Source organism: Nyctibius grandis, chromosome 2 (assembly GCF_013368605.1).
Source record: "Nyctibius grandis isolate bNycGra1 chromosome 2, bNycGra1.pri, whole genome shotgun sequence".
NCBI lineage: Eukaryota > Metazoa > Chordata > Aves > Nyctibiiformes > Nyctibiidae > Nyctibius > Nyctibius grandis.
Genome location: NC_090659.1, coordinates 37,087,230 through 37,114,194, shown reverse-complemented (window position 1 = coordinate 37,114,194; position 26,965 = coordinate 37,087,230). Strand labels below are relative to the sequence as shown.

Below are 26,965 nucleotides of genomic sequence, written 5' to 3'. Positions count from 1 at the left end.
TCATTTTCCCTTTGCCGTGGGAAAAGGAGAGTGGAAGTGAAATTACCTGGGCAATACAGTCCTGCAAATTGGAAGCAACTTGATTCTGTTCTTCCTTAAGGATTTTATATAGGATCGCTCGGCGTTCACTGTCCTTCCGCAGCAGGAACAGACCAGAATCCTTATCCTCAATGGAAGGAGAGGCGCTCCTGTCCTCTGAGGCCGAGCCCTCGTCGGGCACACTGCGTCAGCAACCGGGCCACACGCACAAGAGAGACCTCAGTATTAGCAACACGGCAGTACTGTCAGAAGCGAGTAGGGATACCTCAGAGGTTAAAAAGTCAGTTAAACTACAGCAGCAGATTGCTCACTAATTCTGAGACAGAAGACGGCTGAGATCCTCAGCTGGCATAAACCTCACTGAAGCCAAAAGCACAAGGCTGATTTCATCCCGCTAAGAAGCTGGCATTAATGTCACCCAGCACTGGTTCAGTTTTGGGGAGGAAAGCTGAAAACCCTGAACTGAGATAGATAACTATTCATTTTTTCTGGCCCCATACTGTAACATACTCATTTGAAAGTATTGGTTTGTGCTCTCTGCTCAGCAGAACTATCTGCTGCCCCTTTCCCACGTTTTTTCATGAGTACATGGAAGGGTCATCTCTTCCGCTAACTCCTGAATCCGTATCCACTCAGTCTATAAGATGACTGACATTTATTCACTGAGGAGGGAAAAGTATATAAATATGTGGAAACCTTAAGGAGAAAGAATCGTTGTTTGTTAATTAAATATAGACAATATTTAAATTAACTGGTAACTTGCCTATACAACTAACTCGCTGTTTAACACACCTGCTTGTTTAGTCATTATGTGAAAAAATTGCCCTCAGATAAAATATAATGTGAATTAAATTCACATAATCTCTCATGGGTGTTGAGCAACAAGCAAATGCTTTACCTTAGCAAATGGGAAATGGGATGCTTTGTATGAATCTCTGAAATGGATTTCTTTGGCCTTTCGAAAAACACGTCATGCTGTACATCAGAGTCTGGCGAAACAGAGCCATGCTCGCTGCTGCTACTGCCGGCCTGTTCTCCATGGATTGCCAGTGGGAGGGATGTGTTACGGTTATAATCTGTGAACAGACATTGTAAAACATGTAACAGAACTAGGCAGGAAAGGGCAACGTGCTTAAAACAGCCGTGATCATCTTCAGTGATATCAAGACCTCATTTTGCAAAATGCCTGAGGGAGGGGTAGCCTTGTTGATAGAAAGCAGCAATACAACCCAAAATCATTATATGCATAAACAATAAAACGCGTGAACGAGCTAACTGCTGAACCCAAAGACAGCAAAGCAGCTAGATACTCATATGAAATGCCGTTTTGTTACCCTCTCTTGCACACACATGCACACATATATACACACACACACACACACACACACACACTCTCTCCCCCTTGGTGCTGATCTCACAAAGTGGTACAACTGGATATACAGCTGTTCAAAGAGCCTGAGTCATACCAAGAGGATACCATCAGCTGCTCCACCACGGCTATATCTCTAAGCAGAGAGCGCTCTGCTACCCACCCGCCTCACCTCTGCCTGACTGTTAATGGCCATGTATTTGCTCCCTCTCCGACACCTGAGGCATCTGCCTCGCTCTCGCTCACATCTCCCCTTGCCCTCAGTAAAGACTCTCTCTCTTAGCACTAGCCTGAAGAGAATCTCTTGTCCCTTTCCAATTCATCTTGAAAGTAAGAAGAAATAAGAAAATAACAGATATTGAGAGCTTGCTGTAATCGTGATTGCCAGTTTACAGCTCTGATAGGAAAGGTAAGGAACAAGGTTCTGTCAACTCAGAGTGCACACATACAAGGAGCTAAAATACCACAGAAGTTTTTGATGCTTGTCACTACAAATTATGTGCCGGGGGGGGGGGGGGGGGGCGCGGGGCATGGGAGGAAGAAAGCTAGAAGTTCAAAGTTGTTCAGAAAGCTCTGACATACTCCATGGTACACGGCTGATGTTCAAATGGCGGAAGTTAAACAGTCACAGAAATGAAATAATATCTGTCATCTTGTGAGAACTGGTTCAAGGCGTCTCAGCAGTACCGAAAACTGAAAGTTGCTGTCCCAAGAGTAAGGGCTGAGATTTGCTGTGGGCCGCCTTCAGTATGGAAAGAAAAAGGGATAGAGACAGGATGGAAAGATGGGACAAAGCTTTCCTCAGCTCAGTGCAGCGAAGCACACACTCGGCTGCAGTCATGTTGCCTTTCCCTCCCCTCATCCAAGAGACAGTTTCCATAGCATTTGCCCACTCCGCTCATGTCTGTGGCCATCACTGAGGTTGCTTCTTGCTGCAGCCCCGTGCTTAACCCTGCAGCACCAGATCCTCAGGCCATCTGAAGGAGCTCCATAACCTCATCAATGAGCAGGAGAAGAGAAGGAAGGAGGAAGGCAGGAGGGAGGGGGTGCAGAAGTAGCTGCACTTCCCCTGGTGTTTGACAAAGATCCTGTTGCTCCTAGGGCAGCTAACGAGGCAAGCTCCACCTTTTCTAATGCCATGCAATTTTTCCAGGAAAATGTCCTCAGGCAAGGGCTGAAAAGGCCACAGGAAAGCATAGTTGCCGTGGGGCAGAAGGCTACAGCCTGCCTGAAGGCTCCTGACTGCCACCAGCCTGGCTGAGCAGTGTGAGCTCCCCAGTTACCCCAGTGTAATTGCAGGGATTGCAGTTCTCAGTGCCTCTCAGAGGTCAAGAGATGATGCCCATTTCCTTGCTGAAACCACTTCAGCTACATGTTACGAATTCTTTGCTAGTTTTTCCTCTTAGAATTCCATTATTTCGAATGTTCCCTGCTAACAGGGAAAAAGCTCAAAAGGGAAGCAATTCAATTTGCATTGGGAGTGTGTGCATGTGTGTGTGCGGGCGGGGAAAAAAGCAGCAAGACCAATGGCTTTGCTTGGTTTTAAGTGGACGGTTCCTTCAAACACTAGTTATTTATTTGACAGGTTTGTATGAAGATTTTTTATCTTATCACTGAGAAAGTGGTTGATATATTGAGGGGGGGAGGAACACGCTAGGCAGATAAAGCAACCCACTGAATTCAGCACCTGTGTGACAAATTTCGAAGTTACATATCAAGTTTGAAAATGCTGATCCTTGTAGATCAGAACACCTAATCATAGAATCATAGAATAGTTTGGGTTGGAAGGGACCTTTAAAGGTCATCTAGTCCAACCCCCCTGCAGTGAGCAGGGACATCTTCAACTAGATCAGGTTGCTCAGAGCCCCGGCCAACTTGACCTTGAACGTTTGCAGGGATGGGACATCTACCACCTCTCTGGGCAACCTGTTCCAGTGTTTCACTGTAAACAGGTTACCCTGTGACTGTAAAAGATTTCTTCCTTATATCTAGTCTGAATCTACCCTCTTTTAGTTTAAAACCATTACTTCCTGTCCTGTCGTCACAGGCCCTGCTAAAAAGTCTGTCCCCATGTTTCTTATAAGCCCCCTTAAGTAGTGAAAGGCTGCAATAAGGTCTCCCCAGAGCCCTCTCTTCTCCAGGCTGAACACCCCAACTCCCTCAGCCTTTCCTTGTAGGAGAGGTGTTCCAGCCCTGTGATCATTTTTGTGGCCTTCCTCTGGACTCGCTCCAACAGGTCCATGTCTTTCTTGTGCTGAGGACTCCAGAGCTGGATGCAGTACTCGAGGTGGGGTCTCACCAGAGCAGAGTAGAGGGACAGAATCACCTCCCTGGACCTGCTGGCCACGCTGCTTTTGATGCAGCCCAGGATACGGTTGGCCTTCTGGGCTGTGAGGGCACATTGCTGGGTCATGTCCAGTTTTTCATCCACCAGTACCCTCAAGTCCTTCTCCTCAGGGCTGCTCTCAATCCCTTCATCCCCCAGCCTGTATTGATACCAGGGAATGCGCCAGCCCAGGCGCAGGACCTTGCACTTGGCCTTGTTGAACCTCATGAGGTTCACATGGGCCCAGTTCTTGAGCTTGTCCAGGTCCCTGTGGATGGCATCCCGTCCCTCAGGTGTGTCAACTGCACCACACAGCTTGGTGTTATCTGCAAACGTGCTGAGGGTGCACTCGATCCCACTGTCTATGTCAGACAGACATAGAGATGAAGATATTAAACAGTACTGGTCCCAATACAGACCTCCAATACAGACCTCTGAGGGACACCACTTGTCAACCAGTCCTCCATCCAGACATTAAGCCATTGACCACTACTCTCTGGATGTGACCATCCAACTAATTCCTCATCCACTGAACAGTCCATCCATCAAGTCCATATCTCTCCAATTTAGAGAGAAGGATGTTGTGGGGGACCATGTCAAAGGCCTTACAGAAGTCCAGATAGACAACATCCATAGCTCTTCCCTTGTCCACTGACGTAGTCATTCCATCATAAAAGGCCACTAGGTTGGTCAGGCAGGACATACCCTTGCTGAAGCCATGCTGGCTGTCTCGAATCACTTCCCTGACCTCCATATGCCTTAGCATAGCTTCTAGGAGGATCTGTTCCAGGATCTTCCCAGGCACAGAGTTGAGGCTGACAGGTCGGTAGTTCCCAGGGTCCTCCTTTCTACCCTTTTTAAAAATGGGTGCAATGTTTCCCTTTTTCCATCCACCTGGGACTTCATCTGACTGCCATGACTTTTCAAATATCACGGAGAGTGGCTTGGCAACTACATCAGCCAGTTCCTTCAGGACTTTGGGATGCACCTCGCCAGGTCCCATAGAGTCACATATATTCAGGCTGCTCAGGTGGTCACAAATCTCATCTCTTACAGTGGGAGGGAGTTTGATCCCCCAGTCCCTGCCTTGCAGTCCATCCACTTGAGAGGTGTGGGAAGAGAGGTTGCCAGTGAAGACTGAGGCAAAAAAGTTGTTGAGTCCCTCAGCCTTCTCCTTGTCCATTGTTACCAGTTTGCCAGTCTCACTCATGAGGAGGAACACTTTCTTTGACCTGCCTTTTCTGGCTGACATACCTGTAGAAGCCCTTATTATTCTTTGCATCCCTTGCCAAGTTCAGCTCCAGCTGCACCTTGGCCTTCCTGACCCCATTCCTACAAAATCGGGCAGTGTCCCTATACTCTTCCCAGGAGACCTGTCCCTGCTTCCATTGCCTATGCATTTCCTTTTTGCCCTTTAGTTTGACCAGCAGGTCTTGACTCATCCATGCCAGTCTCTTGCCCTCCTTGCCCAATTTCTGGGGATTGAGAGCTCTTGCACTGAATGGAAAGCATCCTTAAAGATCTACCAACTCTGTTCTGCTCCCTTGTCCCTGAAGGCAGCTTCCCAGGGGCTCCTATTGACTAACTCCTTGAGCAGCTGGAATTTTGCTTTCCTAAAATTCAGGGTCCTGACTTTACTCTTTGCCTGACTCGTACCCCTCAGGACCGCAAACTCCACTGGTGTGTGATCACTGCAGCCCAGGCTGCCTCTAATCTTGACATCACCGATTAGTTCACTTACGTTGGTGACCATCAGGTCCAGTATTGCATCCCCTCTTGTAGGGCTGTCTATTACCTGGCTTAAAGAGTTATCCTCCATGCACTCCAGGAGTCTCCTGGATTGCCTACAGGAGCAACACATAATAGACCTACATTTTCAGGTGCCAAGCACCTACTCTATAAAACGCAAATCTCTGAAGTGTATATAATTGTGAATCTAAAATGCAGAATTGCTTTGGAAAGTCTTCACTGAATGTCATTTTTCTGATTTTCGTTTGCTATAAAGGAGGCATTTATTTTTGGGGAGAGGAAAAATGGGGCTGGGAAGTTTCGGCAAGCAAAACACAAAATAAGCAAGTCACCATCTTTTGTGGGAATTGTTAAATTTAAATTTGTCTAATTACAAATCACAGGCACTTTCAACAGTCGAGTTCCTGCTGCTTTCCTGGCACAAGAAACGTCCTTAGTAAAAGAGACTGCTTAATGATTCCAATTTTTTATATAACACTTAAGGATGATGTTGACTTGCATTTGGCTGATAATTCCTTACCTGAAGGCTTGAATGCAATTCTGCTTTTCTTGCCCTTGTTTACTTGTTTCAGGAAGGAATCTCTGAGCAAGTCAGATGCTGTAACACGTTTACTAGGATCTGGTTCAAAACAGAGCAAAATAAAGGCCCTTGTTTCAGCGGACAGTGATTCTGGAATTTCAGGATGAATCTTAAACATCCCAACCTGCAGGTAAAACACAAATAAAAATTATTTTTACTAAACAACTGCAAGGAGTCCATGGGCCAAAGCTTTCTCAATATGATCTCTCACACTCGCACTGGCTCTTGTGGAAAAGGAGCGATCCAGGTACACAAAGTAGTGAAGTGACAACAAGGCTTTGATCCTCTTTTACTTCATTGTAGTCATGGGGTGAACGTCCATGTGGTATTAGACAAATGGCAAGTTATGGATGTATCCAACCACCTACGTTCGGCTAATCTCGGGGTCTGGACATTATCCGCACCAAGTGCTTCAAATGCTGCTTCTCCTATCAATCAGCCACAAATCCCTCCAGCTATTGCATACACTTCCCATCACCCCTGCCCAGCACTGTGTTGCTGACTCCTCCAGTACATTCTATGCCCAGGAACAGGAATAACCCTCCTCCTCCAGCACCCACTGCCTGGGGCCTGCACCTGTTCTGCTCCTGCCACTGCCAAATTCCCATGTACAAATGCTCACAATGACCTTGCCAGACCTTGTCACCACCCCTGGCACGCGGGCCAGATGTCTTCTGTAGCCTTTCAGTGTTATTTAACTGAAAATCACATGATGCCCAAAGCTTTAACAAGAGTCTCCCCAGTCTTTCTTTAAGTAATGAAAAACGTGCTTCTATGAGTTGCTCCCTAGTGATTTTTTCCAACTCCTTCACTGCCTTCTTGCTCTGTAGTGCCAATCTGGCATAACTGTTTTGAAGCAAGAGCTGTATAACACATGTGCACCGTGTGGCATGTATCTGGCAACATTATGGCTTGTAATCTCAGCATCTTTACATAAAACAGGCTCTGGAGAACAAGCAGAAAAATAGTGGCCACAAGGGAGAGAGTAGTCCAGCAGTTAAACAAGTGTTGGCTGCTTGCTAAAATGAAGAGCTGTTTAAATAATCTCATTATACAGCTGCATTAACACACTGTGGCACCATTAGGCACGCATAATAGTGGTTCAGCTTTAACGCAAGCTGAAGCAAAAAGCGCTGAGCAGTCGTGCTTCTGTTCAAATGACAGTGCAGAATATAAAATGCCAATAATGCATTAAGCCCTTCCAAACCATGACTCTAAGCCCATTCAAAACTCAGTATTTTCCGCATGTAACATTTTTAATATATGCAACTTGCTAACCTCTGCAATTAAACTGATAAATTGAATAAATAAATAAATAAATTGATGTTACGTCCTGCTGGCAGGATACAACATCTATACATTTACCTTGGCTGATGGAGTATCTTTATCTGATTTGTAAATTCCCATGCATATTTTGGACAGTGCTTTATAAATGCAGTATACGGTTTCACCACTTCAAAACCTGGCAAGATTTTTGCTTTGGAGCAGAGAGAGAAGACAGCAACCTGCTTGCTGTGCTCCGACAACTGCTCTTGACATTCCTGTCCCTGTGGTCAGCCCACTCTTTGTGCACCCTGGGGACAGCCAGCACAGCCAGCTCAGCTGGGGCACCGTCACAAGCTGACAGCACTCTGGTGCCAGTTCGTACCCTTATGCTCTGAACAAAACCCAGGACAGTCCAAACCAGGACCAGGAAATTTTTGAATGCATGTCTCTGATCTTATCTTTATCTTTGTGGTTGAAGGAGATTAAGTTTTGTTGCAAGCATCCTGAAACTCTGTGCCAATGTTAGTTTATCTCCATTCAATGTCATTTGTTTGCACTCCTTTCGCACAGATGCACACATACTGTGCCCATAGATGAAACACTAGATAATGCACACCCAGCCAGGAATTATTTCCAGTTCTGTTTCCTCTAGCTCCCTTTTCTCTACTTTGTCCAACTCTTTGGTCGTTTGCAACCTCTATACTGACTGCACAGTCAGACTCAGACCTTTCCTCTCCTCACCTGCCCTCTGCACGACGGAGTGTGCACGTGTGGAAGTGGGGACCTCAAAAGTTTGATATCACAGAATCACAGAATGTTAGGGATTGGAAGGGACCTCGAAAGATCATCTAGTCCAATCCCCCTGCCGGAGCAGGATTACCTAGACCATATCACACAGGAACGCGTCCAGGCGGGTTTTGAATGTCTCCAGAGAAGGAGACTCCACAACCTCTCTGGGCAGCCTGTTCCAGTGTTCGGTTACCCTCACTGAATATCCCAAGTTTTCCAGGCCTGTTTTTACATGTCTGCCCATTTGGCCTGCTTCATTCCTGGCTTCAAACCTAGCTTCCAGCGTGTTTACTTTTATTACACAGCAAAAAGAAACCACAGTTTGCAGTTTATGGTGACCAGCAAGAAGCACTTTCAAGGTGGTCCTAGCAGAGACAAGAAACAGAAAAGAAAACCAAATGCTTGACTGTAGCACAGTAACACAGTCTGCAATAACAATGCTAAAAACTCTGCCACATCCTTGAAGAAAGAAGGACAAGAAATTTATTTTTAAAAAGTGCCAATTCTGAGACTTCAGAACACAGCTCTGTGGCCTGGAGATGCTTATGGGCAGGACATAGGGACATGCACAATCCTGCCAGAGGCTGTGCAGAGCTCGTCAAGCACCCAAGAACCGAACCAGTGCTTCCTGACAGTTCAATAAACTGTGCTGAAAAATAAGACATGTAACTCACTGAACAGTTCAACTATGTGCCAGATACATAAAATGAAAAGTCATCTGCCGACAGAACCACCCCTGACATTTACAGCAATGTGGAAAGAAGTCTCTTTCCATGGCTCCCTCAGGAAAGCTTTAGTGAACCAAACCACGTTCACCCAAGCGGCTTCTTTTGAGGCAGTGTCACAAACGGACAGCGCCAAGGTGACGTGTTACACCGTTGAAACAACTACATCAAAACCCATAACCATTCCTTTCTTTGCCTTTTAGCTGTAGTGCATGGGACAACTCACAGCCCTAGTATGACGCATGGCATTACGTGCCATGCTGAATCGCAGCCCAGCTTACTATACTTACTGATAAAGATATGATTTTGCTACCATGGTTCCAGTAATATTTACGCTAATGCTCACACAGTGACTTTCAACAACATACACAAAAGAATTAACAATATTGATAATTTAAAGCAGTTTTCTGGGTTATGAATACGATATTTCCCCCATTATAAGAATAAGGACTCTGAAGCATAAGTGAAAACTTAAATACTTTACTAAAGGTCTTCTGCAAGCCAGTGGAAGAACCAAAAATTTTCAGTCTGCATATGTGACGCATTATCATATCATAGCTTTTACACTACTGTTAGTTTTAGAGTTAGAACAAGTAACGTTTTTTTAAATACATTATCAAAACTATCCTAAGTGTTCTCTTCTCAAGTGTTAATCTGTGCATTTGAAAACAGATACACTAAGAGGAATAAAATACTAGAGGCAACAGTTTACCGAGGAGGTAGCTTTGATCCAGAGGACTTAGGATGTAAAACACAGAGTGTTTTACTCCTTCAGTGCATACCAGAAATCCTGGAACATTAGCCCCCTGCCCCTTTCCACCATTGCTTCCTACCACGTGGCAGAGACTGGGCCTTTGAAAGACAAGACAAACGGATCCTCTGGGAGGGAGGCTTATAAAAGAAAGACTTAAAGGAGCAGAAATAACTTGGTTGTCATCATTAGAGAGACTGGTTGCCAAAAAGGAAATCATAAACCAAGAGCAGGAGATGACAGAAGTAAGAGGGTACAGAATATTAGTTTTCATGAGTCTTCAGTCATTTTTCAGATTGCTGCTCTGAGTCATGACCTATTTCCAGCACAAAAATAAATTATTACCCCCTAGAGCAATATAGCTTAGAGCAGAGAAGGATCATTCAGTGAGAATTAAGGGCACAGGTCAAACTGTGGCTTTGTGCAAAACAACCCATGTAACAAAAGGTTACTGCCAATTAAATTAATATTAAAAAAAGAAGGTAGTATTTGAAAATTCATAACTTTATAGCAAAAAACTGTACTTACTTTAAACATTGCTGCTTGAGGCTCCCCTAGTTCATGAAATGGAGGTTTGCCTGTTGCCATTTCAATAATTGTACAACCTAGTGACCAGATATCGGCTGGTGCACCATATCCTCGTGGTCCTTTATCGATGATTTCTGGAGCCATGTACTGCAAGGTTCCTAGTCAGGACAAAAAGAATAGTCAAGTGTCATAGTCTTCATTCTTGTTAAAGATCATTAACACACCATTAAGCAGCCCAAAATTGTCAAATGCAACCTGTATAACCAAAATACTTGATTTCCAATATCAGCACTGAAAACTAGACAGAAACTTATGTTTTAACGCTTTTTCTATAAACTATCTTTTTTCCCCCTTTCTAATACGAGGCTTCAAACTGCTGAAAGTATATTCACCACATAATCCAAATGCTTCCTCAGAATGTAAAATTTCACCAAACAATTTTTGCAGACACTAAGTTGTAAAGATTATGCATGTAAGAGGTGATGAAAACCTGCAAAGTGGCAGACAGTCTTCATAAGAATAATTTTTCCTATGTTTACCTCTATAATGAGAACACTAGTGGCAGGAAATTTCAAAAAGTTAGTTTGAAAAGCTATTTTTGTAAATATAAGATAATAAAGATTAAAAAAAAGTCTGAAGTTTTACACAAAAACAATCAATGTTGTAATCAAAGTAAATCAACTACACAATGAATAAAAATATAAGGGAACCCATCATAAATTGCAATTCCAGAAAGTCTTTTGGATGTGCTTGGGATTTCAGACATCCAAGGTTAGCAAAACAAAAAAAAAAAATTAAAGAAATAAATCTATTGAAACTTCTAAAGCTATACATGTTGGCAAAGTAAGACCCTGCCTAAGCCTATAGCTGGCTGTTAATGGGTGAGCTTGAAAGTCTCTAAAGTTTGCCTGTAGACAACCTGACTGTAATACCAGTTATAGCACCGCTAAACAAAAAAAAAAGTAAAAATGAAATAAAAGATGGTCAGTTTGGAATCACTGATATTCAATCATATACTAACACAGCTAACAAGGTCTTTACAGGAAGACAACTCACACTAACAATGGAAACCTATAGGTGTTCTGAGTGGTTCAAACACTCCAGTACCTTCTCCACATAAATTCCTACCAGTTCTATTATGATACCTTTAAATAAAATTATTTTTCTTCTTAAGAATGCAATAACATTACACTGTGGTAAAGCTGTGAACTATTAAGTAAAGGACATCTGGTGAAGATAAAAGGGATTGGATATTACTGTGTTCATTAAATATAACTGCTGTAGAACAAAAGTTCAAGCCACAGCTTTGCCCTCAGGCTGTGTGTCTTGAATGGAGGGATATAATGTTTAAACCACTAGAAGACTGATTCTTCAATCATGTGATTCTGTTTCATAATGTCTAAAATCTGCAGAGTTTATGTACTGAGTTAAGGAACAAAACAAATTGAAAGAGAGCTTTTAAGTCCCTCTGGGCTATAGCTACCTGCTTACTGATTTTAAATCCAGAATAAGAACTTGAGTAAAGTATTTATTCTCATGGTAAATTACATCTCTGAGGCACAAACAGGGCAGCAAACATGCAAGAGAACAAAGAAGAAGGGCACAAGGAAAGATTTACCTCCTTTTATTACAGTAAGGTTGATTTTTTTCCAGGTACTATTTCTCCATATATCATCTCTAATAACAACCAGTTGCTAAAAATCCACTAAAGAGTATGTAGAACACAGGCAAAGACAGAGTGATTTTTCCTCTAGCATCTGTTCCAGCCATAACAGCAAACAGCCATAATAGTGACTTTCTGGGCAAAAATTAATTTTGGACTATCACTTTTAGTAGCTGCAAAGGGGTCTTCTTCCATGACTTCATCTTTTACCTTATTGAACTGCTTTATACTCTTAAAGTTTCCACAAAATCCTGTAGAAATGAGAAGCACATTGTGCAACTCCTTAAAAGAATGCTTCAGACTCCAGCATTTAACCAGCTCTGTTCAGACTTACTGTCATTTATGTATCTATGTATTTATGTATCTGTGTATTTTTGTAGCATCTATAAACTGAAGAGATTGCTTCTTGTGGCTCTTCATTCTAAACAAAATATTCAAATGCTGCATTTATGATTCCAAACTAGACAAAAAATAATTTTTTTTTCTTCTCCTTAAAGGACTCATAACAACTTAATTTGTTTCTAACTACAATCTTTAAAGCTTTGCAGGAAATAGATTTGTTTCAAATGCCTGCACCTGATGTTGATTCCTGTGAGATATTGATGCAGACATCATATGCTGTATTCAGATCATGATGTAATATAGGTCCAGTTTCCAATTCAAAAGCTTTGCTAATAATGAGTGAAAAAAGCATAGAAAGGTAAGTTATTTCAGAATCTTAATAATTTTATTTTGATGTCTTCCTCTGTAAGAAAGCTGGAGGAACTGCAGACTCACCTCCAGACAGGTAATGGAAAGCCTTGATTATCACTTAAATGGAGGTTCTTGTCCTCTGTCTTCCAAACACACAACTGATGGCTATGTCTGTGTACCATTTACTTCAACTTCAGGCCCGTATTAGGCTTGTGATTTGTGATATCAGTCTACGCATATGGCCATATAACAAGTGTTACCTATATCTCCACTGATAAAAGAATTGAGTAATTATGTGACCATATATTCATTTTTCAATGTGGAGTTTCCGCTGTGACACAGCAAATTTTGTTTTCCCTGAATAATGCAAGTTTTTAGTACCTTCTTGTACATGAAAGCTTTCTGTAACATACCAGCCTAGTATTTTCATGTAAACTGTTCTTTTTACTGCTGATAACACCACCTTAGCCAGTTGGTTGGGTTTTATAATTGATGCATCGAAACTGAAAGTATTTATAAGTTTGTGTTTGGTTTTCTGCACTTTTAGACATACTTCAAGAAAGTTTGCATGCATGAGTTACTAATATCGAGATTATGAAATGAAAAAGTTGCTGTATTCAAGTGTTTCTAGATTTAATTGCAACAAATCAATTGCTACTTAATGAAAAACACTTAGAAGAAAAACTATTACCCCGTCACACTTGAGAAGTTTAAAAAAAATCGGAAGAAAATTAGATTTTAAAAAAAAAGCAAGCCTGTGTTTATGGTGATCACACTCCCATTCACTCTTCCCTGAAAATAGACCTAATCATGTTTTCATCACAAATCCAAAGAGCCTTTTGGCTGTAACTCTAAATCTATCATCAAATCCCTTACAAACTCCACTATATTAGTCTTACCTGTAAATGTTTCGGTGCATGGATTGATTCCTGCCAGCCGTTTGGAAGTACCAAAATCAGATATCTTTACCACGCCACTATAGGTGTTCACCAAAACATTATCCCCCTGTGGTTTGGATGAGAGAGAGAGAGGGAGCAGGGAGGGGAGACAGATTAGTACAGATTTCAAATCCCAATCTCAATACTCCTTCAAATTTGCGGTTATCTTTGTAATAAACCTTTCTACAAAGGAATTTTCCAGGAGCACCAGGGTTGTTCTATTCTTTACTTTTGTTTTAAGCTTCCGTGAATTCCTATTAAAAATTCTACTTCAGGTCAGAGTAAAACTAACTGAAGTAAGAAAGATAAAAAGCAAATCACGCAAGACACACTAAAGGGAAAATTTACCTTTATATCTCTGTGTACAATCTGGTTCTCATGGAGATACTTTAGGCCTTCCAGAATCTGCTTGGTGTAAAATTTAATTGTAGGTTCTTTCATTGGGCCCCACTTAGATCTTAGGAGAGCGGAGAGGCTGCCTACAAGAGTAAAGAAGAAAGTGTACCAAGACAGCAAAATCCCCAAATTAACATCAAACTTTGAAGTCTGGATTAAGCCTTTGCTCAATATCCTAATACAAGAGAAATGCAGTACCTATAATTAAGTCAAATTCTTCCTAGAACCCTCAAAGCAAATAATTTGCTGATGCTCTTGACTGGTTATGTCTTTCTTGCCAGCTCAGCTTCCACCTTCATGACAGGAAGAAATGTTATGACAGGGCTGGATGCATCTCCCTCACTTCAGTCTAACAACTGCTGAGACTAGGACTAGCAACCATTTAGCCCTTAGTGAAATAAAGATTGAAGGCAACACTGCATGATGTTATACACTATACTTCATGAATCACATGCATGGGCAAAGAGAAGCTGATTTACTTGAGGCGGGGAGGTGAGAAGAAAAAAGGAAATAGTCTTTTCCTTGCAAATATGGGATTAATTTTTGGAAATATTCAGAGACAGAGGAAAGAAAGCTCCTGAAAGAAACCAGGTAATGGATGTCCAGTGTAGGAGATAGGTCAACCACACTTCCCCTACTTGTAATAAATCTAATCTTTTTTAAATAACACAAACGTTTTAATCATGAAGCAAAATAAAGACAGCTTTGCTTTTTCTGCTCATAATGAACTAAGTGCAATGGTTCTACTTAATGCCAGATAAATTCAGCTAAAGGGATTTTCAGTCCACACCAACAGCTTTCTAAAGTGAAGTTTCCTCAAAGAATCTTGTATAATCTGAACAGCTGGTTCCTTTTTAAGACTGGCTGCAGAGTTTAAAATATCTGAATGGGTTCAATAATATTTTGAGATTAGCAACTAAACACAGCACACTCTACTGTGCGTAGATGAACAGGAAAAAAAACATATGTAAACAACACCAGCTGATACTTTTAACCAGTGCAGGAAAACAAGCGAAAGTGTTGGTATAAACTCATCACATCTGCATGCATCATACATGTCAGAGTGTCTTAGCTTTCAGGTGAGAAGGTCATGGGAATTCAAAAAGAAAAAAAACCTTCCCTATGCCCCAGATGTATTTAATTACACTTTGAATGTTTGTGTCTGGACCTTCCCTAGAAAACTTGAACCTTTTTTCCCTGGTTTTCTTATTTCTGTTTTTATTTTTCAAATTATATTCATACAAGAATTTAACACTCATTCTGACACATACTTGACACTGAAGAGCAAATATCAAAAGGGAGATGGGAATATAACCTAGAGAGGATACAGAGAGACTTCACATCTTAAAATGTAGGGAAGGCTAGAGGAGCAAAACTGGAAATTATGAGCAAGGGAAGCATATAACTTTTATCTCTAATCTACCTAGGAAATAGCAGTGCTTTGTATATAGCAGTTACAAAAAAATATTTAATTGCTCAATCAATCAGAGTTACTGTTCAACAGAAACTTATCCTAAAATCTCCAGTCATCATTCACATGTTCAGGCTAAATGGAACATACAGCTCTAACTCCACTATTTTATAACACATGAGTATTTGACACCAAATACTTTTCTCTAGGTTTATAATTATTACAGAAAGGGGAGAGGGTACTGGGACCTGTACGCTTCAAATCTATTCTTTATATGAGAAGCATGCCACCTGTAGTTAATGTCTCAACAGAAAAGCCATACACGGTGCACAAACATATTAAGTGCACATCTATTGATTTTCGCTGAGTTTAGAGTCCCAACTGCTTTTAATTCCTTTGAGACACTACGCTCAGAATGATACAAACCTCCTGGCACCTGCTCCATAAAAATCTTAATGTATCCATCTTCTGAAACAGATCCAAGATATTGGACAATGTTCCGATGCTTTAAATATTTATGCAGTGCTATCTCTTCATGAAGAGGTTGAGAATACCTATAGAAAAAAAAGGAATTGAGGAGTATCTCATCATGCAGGAAAAGCTTCTAGGCTACACTTAAATGCTAGTTTGCAAACAGAATGTATTTTAGGGATACTGATCCAATTCTCAGCAAACATCCTGTCCATGACCTTCAAAATGCAGTGTGACTGGCTGCCTATTCAGAAAAAATACAAGGTAGATCTCAGAGGAACCCTGAAGGAGAAACAGGCCTCAAAGAATTTATACATGCCTTTCTTCCTTTCTTCTGTATCATTACATAGTACTGTCTTTGCCTCCAAAACTCCTTTTATGCTTTTCCCCCTTCACAAAAAGAATACAAATGACATACCACTGCAACTTAAAACCCAAAATACGTCTTATTGTGGAATTTATGAGATACGTATAGATTCTCAGACTGTATTATTTATCACATCTTTTCCAAAAAAATAAAAAGTCCTTATTCTCAAAAGGGTACTGTTGAATACTAGGAGGAAATAATAATTGAATTTTAGTACACTGGGATTTTATAAACTAATCACACAGAAACACATGCTAAGAAGAGCAAAGTTTTCAGTAAACAACTGCAGTTTCATTAGCAATATATATATAACAATAAACGAGGTCTTACCTGCTGTCTCTCTCAGGAATTTCTTTGATGGCTATTCGGACCTGATTGCTAAGGTCTCTTCCAGCATAAACTATTCCGTAAGTACCTTTCCCTAGAACTACCCTGTCACCATTCTCATCATAATCATATTCATACTGCAAGCGGAAAAGATAAACAAAGCAGCACAGAAATTGTCATCACTAACATTTGATATTACAGAGAGATTTAACAAGAGTTGTGTACTACACTGCGTACAGTGCACTACAGCTGTAGTACAGTAGGTTACCCACCAGGCTGGTGCATTATACAACTTGTAAAATTTCCATGTTACTTGCTTCACAAAACAATCTTCCCTAGCCAACTCCCAAATGCATTCACCCAAACAAGGAACACAGCATTAAACCAAATTCAATGAAACAGTGCTGTCAAAAGAATACATTCAGGTGTCATCTCTAAGAATTGCTGACAGAGCCTTCACAATACGTAAATATATGGAACATAACCTATAATATTTAAACCAATGGTTTAATAAATAGATAAAAGTGAGATTCGCATTACAGTGGGTAGACACTGTTTTAAGACCCTAACCTCTCATTTGAGCTTAGCCACAGCAAAATTCATTTCTGGCATGTTCCCCTCATTATGAGCTTTTCCAAAAGGCAAAAAAAAAAGGCTCATCTTCTCCAGGGATGATTAAATATATGAAGTGGTGGTTCCTACTGCTGCTGAAACCATGCTGGGTCATATTGCCAGCTGAATAAGTCACTGCTGGTTTATCGACTTCAGTAAAGCTACACTAATTTACACCACCTCATGGTCTTGTCCCATATGGTGACCTTATTGCAGAGCTCTCCTACTATAAAGGTCAGTGAAAAGCCTATTGATGAATGATGCTTAACAAAAGAACATCCCAGACACAAAATAAACCCAAATTTCTGATGGAAGTTGGGTTAAGCAGCACACCCGATTCAAATCAGGGAACTGATAATGGATACTGAAAAAGCACTTCTGCAAAGAGTTAAGAAAGGAATCGGACAGTTTCACAGCCTCATATGCTATCAGGAATACACAGACCTCCCCTCCTATCTTCCCAAATCCAAGATGTCCCATATGGGAAAACTGCAGGGTATTCTCTGTGGCTTCATATGAATTCTCTATTAAAAAAAACAACAAACCTTTTTACAATGGTCATAACTATTGACATTTCTGTCAATGACCACTTTTTCTGCATCATCCAGTAACACCCTCTCATACAGAATGCAGCCTTGAGATCTATTTCTTTGAAGTGTCTTCCCAGTTTGTATTGCAGCTCTGGTATTGCAATGTCCATGTGTCACTAACATTCCCCCCCTCTTCACCTCAGCAAAGATGGCAAGTTTCATGCTGCTGTATGGAAGGTGCTAAAGAAAACCCGTCTGTCATTTATCCTAACAGCACATTCTGCTCCGTGGAACTAAACTTGAGTTAGCACAGCTTAAGCACAGTTTAATTTTCCATGTTTCAGCACTTCACGGTTCACAATAATCTTGTTATATGATAGGCATAACTAACCTAAAACACCATATGTAAAACTTGTCAGGTTCTTTGGTAGGAGCATATCCAGATTTCAGAGCTATCATATGACATAAAACTGTGCAGAAAAAAGACAGCAGTCACATTGCAGAATTTAAGATTGACAGCAATCCTATCTGCAACACACTGGTCCTAAGCCAACTCTATAATTACTGTGGAGAAACCTATGTTCTCTAGTCTGGCTCCCATGATACATGAAAATCATTGAGATTTATAGTTCAATGCTAGTTAGTAGACAGTTTAATAGACTTCTATATACTTGATGCCACTTTACATTTGCCTCCTCTCTTTCCAACAGCTACAAAGGTTGAATAAATCACTGCTAGTTGCCAAAAGTCTGAATACGTGATCTGCTGGATGTGCAATTCAACCATTGGGTATGAGTAAACACGTGTTCATAGCTGATCTTCCGTATGAACACGGTAGGGCAGAGTCTGATCTCTAGGATAGCCTATTCGGGTACAGCAGGTACTCTTAAAGTGACAGGAACTTCTTCAACATCAATATCCAGAAGCAAATACCCTAAGGTAGAAAGGACTGCTAAACTCATTCTCCTTCCGAATCCTAGTCAGCTGTAGAACTCAACTGTAGTTGCTTTCAAATAATACTGCAATCCAAAATGCACAACCCCTTGGGACAACATTCTCATAAGAATTCTGACTGAAATCATATTTTCTTCCCCCAAACTGTGCTCAAGGTTATTTCTTCATCTTCCCCAAATATAAACAGTTCTTTTACTAACAGTAAGAACTTCTGCTTTCTCTGTGCCTGTCAAGCCCATCGAGACCATATAAAGCTGCATTTTCCATGTTGACTCTTCCTAAATGCAAGATCTCAGGCTGCAGAAAGACATTAAGTGCCTTAGCTTATTTATAAGCTAAACAAATTAATCCTTCCCATCTGTATCTTAATTTCTGTCTTAATGTCCTGACCTAAGACAGTAAGTACAAGGTGATAATTGTGAAGACTTCAAGATATGTAGAATGATATAGCTTAAAGATTTAAAAATAATTTCGATAGTCTTTTCTCCATACATCATTGATTCATGCAGGATTGTTTCCTGTTGTGCATTCTCAAGTGATTCTTCCAGTTTCGTTTTCGAAAGGCTCAAGCCATGGTGAGCTCACTTCCTTTGAGAGACTATTGTACAGTTGAATAGACTGTGTTGTTTGGAGATTAACCTGCTATTAGCTAAGTACATAAGTATGCAATGTAAAATTTGCAGCTATAGATAATACCCTGTCTTTGCCAAGGCAAAACCCTGATCCTAGGCTGAGACCACAGATATATGTACTAAGCTGGGCTTAATAGATGTGCATATCTTGTCCTTTTCGCTTGAGGAGAGGATTCTGTGGCCAAAATTCAGTGCAAAAACTCATCTTCCCCACCATATGCAATTACATTCAACAGTACAGTAGAGGGTTTTCTACTTTCTTAATCCTTTTCTGAAGCCTCAGGTACTACAAAAGGTTCACTATCATAAAGAGCTGCTCTGAATCGTAAGCCTAAAAGAATTGCTGGAACATGACACAGTCAGAAAGATACCCAACTCAAACAAACCACAGTAGAGTTTTTACACTCATTAATCGGATTGACTGAATTTGCTCGACCACAAATAAAAGTTACAACCTACTTTTTTGATGGCTTTTGAGATTTCAAAACAGATAAACAGAAGCACAGGATATGTACTTAGTGCTACAAATCTGGACATTTGCTACAAGGCAGTCTGTCTTATGAAGACATGGAATCATCTACCCTAACCTGAGCCCATATAAAATGTGAATGATCTTTTCCAAGTTTTCTTTTTTTTTCCTCAGCTAGGATACAGCTGCTAGGTTCTTAACATGGATGTTTCAGTGATAAGTCAAAAGCACAATGGATTAATCTGATCCTAAATACGTGCAAATTTTTGTGACACAAAAAGCCTGTCAAATGAAATTACTCGGGGTAGTCATAGTATCATATACCAGCTAGAAAAACTGAAGTACCTTTGCTAAATGGCTTTTTCCTAGAATTTATTTAATATCTTATATTTTTTATCCCCGTAAGCCAGCTGATATCAGATGATTCTCATCTATAGATTGTTTGCAACACAAATACAAGATCAATAACACCCTTCAATAGGGATTTATGCAGTTTACAGTAGTAACAGGCTCACTTCATTAAAAATGTGTTTTTTCAAATTAATGCAACTCTTGTGTACGAATAGTTTTGTAAGAGTTGAAATTTCATGTACAATTGAGGAGTTTAAATGCTACTTATTATCTTTCTCATATACTGATATGAAAGTGCAGGGAAGATGGAGAACAAGTTTCAGAGTTCTTGGATCTTTTATCCTTGACATACCTCCAATGTGTCTCCATCTATTTCTCCTTCTAGTTCCAAAGTACTGCCAACTGCATCAGACAAAATTTCTTTCACCAGCCCACAGAATCTAAGAAAGCAATAAATAGCACAGGATCAAAGAAAAACATCCTTTTGGAAGGAGACTGAATAGATTCTTCACAAGGTGGGCTTTGCTTTCAAGCTAATAAACTGACTAGCTTGTTCATAGGTTTCTTTACTTACTTTCTCCATATCAATCCTATTTTAAATAAGGAATAACACCAAACATACACTGAAAAGCCTAATTATTTATAAAATTATTTTATTTGCTGTAGCAGAACTCAATACTTGCTTGTTATTGTAATTGCATAGTAAAATCTTGGTAGATCAAACCCAAATATTTTTGCTGTACACTTTGATGAAAAGTGCTTAGTATGGACTTGTCTTTACAAATATTATTAAAGAAAAAGTTGAGATATTAAAATATTAAGTATTGATTTTCAATGGTTCAATTCAGTAGTGCTAAATTTGTGACATCATATGGGGCGGTTCTCCATCTGTGTAGTGATGAAAAATTTATTACCTTCAGTTCAACGTGAATGTTCCTACGGACTTTGGCTGCAAGTGTGATTACTCAATATTTCTGAAAACCAGATATTGTGGTTTCTAGTCAGGCATCCAGAAAGCCAAGAATATAAAAGTAGTAACGTGTTTTGAATAAGAGAGTTTTGACTAATTTCATCCAGTTCTCTGGGCTGGAGATCCTTAAGGTCAAGACCATTTTTTCCTGTAGTCCTCTGCCTGAGCCACTCATTTTTTTTCCAAATTCCATAACAAATGGTTAAGAATTACTAAAAATTATTATAAAATATTCACATCTCTTTCACTGACTAATAGAGACACATCTGTGGAATGGACTCCTGTTGTGCACTGAGTAAGGCATTTAAAAAGTGACCATGTTTCATAACACAAATTGCAATGTCAAATTAAGGCTGTGTAGGCACCATGAATTTTGATGTTTCCTACCTTTTACGCACTGCACCCTGCAGAGCTAATAATTGTCTTTAACTTGAGTTTATTCCATGTAATACATGAATAATAATTATTGCAAGAAAAATAAATATACTATCCAAACCCAAATATTAAATGTATTATTAAATCACTCCTACATCATTCAGATGGTTTATATGCCAAATATCAGTCCCCAGGAAAAATTTGGTCCGTAAAGATTTAGGCCTGAAATTCAGTTAGCATGCTTACTGTTTAGAGACAACATATAATCAGGAAATATTTGAATACAGGCAGAGACAGTAACAGATATCTGTGACACAATATAAGCTAGAAATTTCTATTACATCTAGTTGCTCATACTTAAATCAAACTGAACAGGAACATAAGGGAATCTAAACCAATGTAGTACCTTACATGGTATGGCCAAGACACAGAAAACGAAGATAATAGTTATAAATTAGAATAAGCTACCTAAGCCTTTTCTCAGACCTAATGACTTGTAGGTAAACTGATCAGAACTAGCCAACAAGTGTAATGGGACATTCCTCTCATCACCTTAAATGTTACTGAGTTTAGATCATTTATTCTTCATCAAGAAAAAAGAAGTGAATAAATAAATAATTAATTTATCAAACAAAAATGTCAGCTTTCAATATTTACTAAATCAATTATATTTGGGACATAGATCTTGCATGCAATACCCACACAAACTGAACTCACCTACTGCATTGGTTTTCTGTAGAAAAGTAGATTTGAAAGTCATCAGAGTTGTCATGGACATAAAGAAAACAGCAGCGTTCATCAAACTTGGAAATACTGTAAAATTCACATTAAGAAAAGATTATTTTGGATGTAACTATTAGAAGAAATAGAGCAAGGAGTTGTTAATTTTTTTGAATTACGAACACTTAGCAAACATCTTTTTCACAGTTGATTACCTCAGAGAGACAGTATGCAATTATATTTATTTTCCTTACAATTAGAAGCTTTGAGTTTACTTATATATTCTATAATCCTATCTCCAGTTAGATAAATGATTAAGCTACTGCTTACTTTGGTAAAATACTCATTCATATGAAGTGTTTTGAGGTTTGTTTGTTCTTCGCCTCCCCTTTCATTTTATGCAGTTCCATCAGATTTCCTGGTATTTGACACCTCTATGGAAAGTGAATTGCTTAGACACTAATCTAGCTATCAGGAAAGCCTTTCTTTTAAGCCTGACGAGTACTTCTGTTTTTTATAATTCCATTACTCTTACAGTAAAACTGAACTGGGAAATACCTACGGTGTAGCAGATCCTTCACAGTATATAATTTTTACGGCTTTAATACTGATAAACAAGTTTCGAGACGACCAATATTTACCCTAAACTGCAACAATAATTCTGAAAAAAGTGATTATTTATTGTATTTTGTGTATTGCCGTTGCCATATATATCCCATCTAAATGCACTGAAGCGAAAAGTGAAGAGGCCATAAAACATAATATCAATATGAAAGTAAACCTAGAAATTAATCTCTTATCATTCCAAACACTTGTACTTAGTATTATTCTAATAAATGCCAAGTTATTATGCTTGTTAAGGTACTGTCATTATTTTTGTGCATTAAATTAATAAAATTGATTAGATTCTTGCCTGATCTGTTTAGTCAAACTCTCAGATTTTGCTTAGCCTCTGTTGAGCCAGTTAGTTGAAATATGACAGTAGACTATAGTAAAGTTGCAAAATGTTACAAGACCAACTTGTAGTAGCATCATTAAGGGCTACATGGACAAATGTTCCAAAAAATTAGAATTTTGCCAGAAGATTTTTTCAGAAATATGTGAAAATACACTACGCCAATCTGTAGCTTGGTTCTGGCATAGCAATTTCTAGTGTAGCAAGGTGGATTAACCTGACATGAGAACTAAGCAGTTGCTAAAAAGCAAGATGATTCTTCCAAGGACAAATATAGGATAGAGAAGACAGTATCAAAATAACAATACTGTATTATAAACAGCATAACGCATGTGGTATATAAGATGAACTGCTCAGCATAAATACAATTTAAGGGTTTTGACAGAATATAAGTTAACTGAGACCACTATTTTTTTTTTTACTAAAACTAATGCAATTTTAAAAGCATAGCAATTGTAAGTTATCACGTACAAAGCAAATATCTAATTCCACTAAGTTTAAAAAGATTGCCTCTTTGAGCTTTGTAATCCTCAGCAGTGATTAAGAATCAAAGCAAATGAATTGTTTGCTTCTATTTAATTAAAAGTTATCTTTCTCAAAGATTAATTTCTGTGCAAGGTGTTGACTGAAGTTAATTAATACGTTTCAGAAATGTTATGCTGAGTTATGCTCAGTCAGCCTCACAGAATTCAGTAATGACGACTTCACATCCACTCACATTGCATTGAAGTAGTAAATTAAAATATCACATTGAATTCATTTAAACCAAAATGTGCTCCTTTTAGAAGAAAACACTGAAGTTACAATAGAATCTATGTTGAAATCCACAGCTATAGGGTTTCACAGCAATCATCACTCACCTTATTCAGAGAAATATTTTTTCACTGAGCTTATTTGGTTAAGCAAATTATACTAATTCAGGGAAGACAAACTTGGGACCTAAAACTTAAGATGCTTATGGTCACAACCACAGCCCAGAAACCCTCTGCTTTGAGAACTACAGAAGTCATTAGGTATCTGATTTTATGCTTGTATTTGAATCAGAAAGTTGTTCAAGCACTTAAGCTTACGCACTCACACAAGTGGCCCCAGCCATTTATGTCCCTAGAAAGGCAGGATGCACCAACGTAGTGACTTCTGAACACAGAGAGAAGGCAAAAGCCCACCTCGTGTGCCCTGTGCTTATGATTCCTCTGGCTCTTAGCTACAGCCTACATAATGCAGACAGAGAGCAAGACTGCCACAGACACACTGCCAGCCTGTACAGACAGGTTTAATTTTGTTTTCTCTCCTGGTGCTCTGTTTCTCACCTTTCTGGCAGCAAAGTAGCCTAGATTAAGATATATAAGCTAGATTCTAAATGTAGTCATCTATCTTGCAGTTGTTAATACCGAATGTGATTCTTTTCTATCCTTTCAGTTCTCAGAACAATCCTGTTCTCTCTACGTAATAATTCTCATCTTCTTTTGTACTAATCTTCAGACCCAATTACTTTTCACTAGTGTTTCTATTAATCTAGGTATCACAAAATGGAACTACTTTAATCATTTAAAGGCTAGTCCTTGAGAAACTCCACTAGCAGTCTCCTTCCAGCTCAAGAATTCTTTCCTCAGCACAAACTATGTCCATGCCTTATTTAACATTTCTCTAATAATCCAGGTTTAAGATAGTAGGTTTTTAGATAGCACCATATCAGAAGCATTTCTGCGTTCCAAACAGAAAATAGATACCATGGTTTCCTTTTCTTTATGGAAAATGGACAAATGGTTCTTTCACTTATGGAAGGAAGCAAAAAGAGCTAAGGGTTCTTCTTTCCTTCTGCCCTCCATGTTTTTAAACACAGAGATGGCAATAACTTCACTGAAAAAATATCAAAAATATATAAAAAGCAGGTACACGATTGAAAACAGGGAAGTTTACCAGAGAATACACACACCTGTGCACCCCCCTTACATGAGTATTCCTTTAAGAAATGTACAGCTCTGCTCACGTGTGGAAAGGCAAACTCTTCTGTGTTGACATTTCAAGGCAGGTTGGACAGAACAAGCTTTGATAATAGCCAAGGCAAAGCAGAGATTTAAGGCAGAATCCAGATTTCCCACATAAGGGAAATATAAAACATAAACAAAAGACTACTTAACTGTTTTCTGACATACCAACCTTATTCCCCTAATGGAAGAAGCTGTAAAATTCCATTCGTGAATCTGTTTCTGTAAAGAACAAAGAGTTACAATCAACCACAGTTTAACCTTGACTTACTATTGAAAACAAAGTCACAGTATGGTAAGCAAAATAAAGTTTTTCCAACATGTCTCTTTTCCTTTCTTTCCCCCTAAATTTCAAATAAGATTGATGTATAGGTAAAGAAAAAACATACATTGCTGTTTTACTCATTTAAGGAAAAATGAATATAAATGGCACAGGGTGCAAGTAAGGGCCACATTTCCTCATGAAAAATTAAATTTGAAGAATAAATCTTGAAGTACAATTTACGAAACATTATGTTTTGACTCGAACATCAGCATTTCATATTAAACATGAGCAGACTATGCCCTACTCTTATCTAGGCTTGAAGGGAAAGGAAATTTCATACATCTTACTAATAGGTATTGAGCCAACAGCTTTGGCCCAGGGAGAACAGTGAAGGCAAAATGGAGGAAGGACAGCCTGTGCCTAGGAACATAGCCCCCCATAAATCTCTAGCTATTAGCTGGATCTTATTGAGCACTGCCAGATATGTACCAAGAATTTGTTCCATAATGCAAAGTTGTGTCAGACACATTCACTCAAAGTAGTGAAGTAGAGCAGTGTACTGGAAAAGAAGTTCATAGATTAGGTAATTATGTGTCTTCTCTTCCTCTAACATGCCGCTTTTCCGCACTTTGCCTCTCTACATTATTAGTCTCTTCTCCACCTACATTGTTCTGATATTAAGAAGGAATGGTGAAATAACATTCCAGATTTCAAGTCTTTCAATCTGAATCTGTAATAATTTTTCACTTTTAAGAGATTACACTGTCCATAACTGTGCCTACTCCTTTCCTAATCTCCTGTGCCTTATCCAATAATCCAAGACACCAAATATTTCATCTCTTGACATTTATTTGTCACAGGCTGCCATTTTGTTCTAGTTTCTAATCTTATAATGTAGAAACTTTAAAATTTCTAAAACATTAAACACAGTATTGGGCTTTATCTTTACTTTTTTATCTAGCTTTGAGCTGCATTTTAATAAAACCCACACAATTCTAATGAGAAATATTATGAGAAGACCAAATAACTCAAGCACTTCTAAGAAACATGGTCAAGTGAAATCTGAACTAGAGGTCAAAAACACTTGAGTTCTAACCATAGTCCCTCCTTTTACTTTCTCTGAAAAAACTCAACTTTCATATCTGCACAAAGAGATATTGAGGCTTGTCCTTCATAGAAATGTAGCAAACTTTAAATGATTGTAAATTGCTCCAAAACCTACATGTGAAAAAGTGACTTTAAGCACAGTGAACCAGAATACATGCAACACATCTGCTGGCAGTTTTACCATTTCGGTGGGAGAGACATGCCACAAAGAGAGAGATCTCTCATCTGCTTCATTGTTGATTGAAACATATGCAGGCTGGTAGACTTTAGTTGGTTCTATCACCAAAACCTGAAGAGAGAGAGAACATTTTTCCTTAACAAATCAGCAGCTACTACATGACAGTATCTCCAGACAAACTAATGCTCTGATACAGATAATGGCTAATCTTAAAGTAAGGCCTAAAAAATTTCTAGGGTGAGAGAGAAGGGCAAGACAACGCAGGAAGAAGCTGTGTTCCTGTGTACAACAAAACAGTATAATCACGATTTGTTGTAGGAGACTTAAAAGTATTTCTTAGAATGCTTTTAGGGTGGTGGGTTAAATGTTTTTTACAAAGTAAAGATTAGCAGAATACAGAGTTTTGATTCATGCAATGAAATAACAGGCAGTTAAGGATGTAAGTATTGTGTTTAGAGTCTTCCAATTCCT

The 26,965-nt window shown here is 39.2% G+C and overlaps 1 protein-coding gene across 1 annotated transcript in view; it reads right to left on the bottom strand.

Annotated features, from left to right (window-relative positions):
* MAP3K15 (mitogen-activated protein kinase kinase kinase 15) overlaps positions 1-26,965 on the bottom strand; it is a 94,045-nt gene that overhangs the window by 6,331 nt on the left and 60,749 nt on the right. The window contains 12 exon segments of the mRNA XM_068395397.1: positions 47-221; positions 938-1,115; positions 6,004-6,187; positions 10,123-10,280; positions 13,378-13,483; positions 13,765-13,895; positions 15,650-15,777; positions 16,392-16,525; positions 20,289-20,376; positions 21,999-22,094; positions 25,117-25,166; positions 26,498-26,605. Of these exon segments, the coding sequence (XP_068251498.1) occupies positions 47-221; positions 938-1,115; positions 6,004-6,187; positions 10,123-10,280; positions 13,378-13,483; positions 13,765-13,895; positions 15,650-15,777; positions 16,392-16,525; positions 20,289-20,376; positions 21,999-22,094; positions 25,117-25,166; positions 26,498-26,605 (1,536 nt within the window).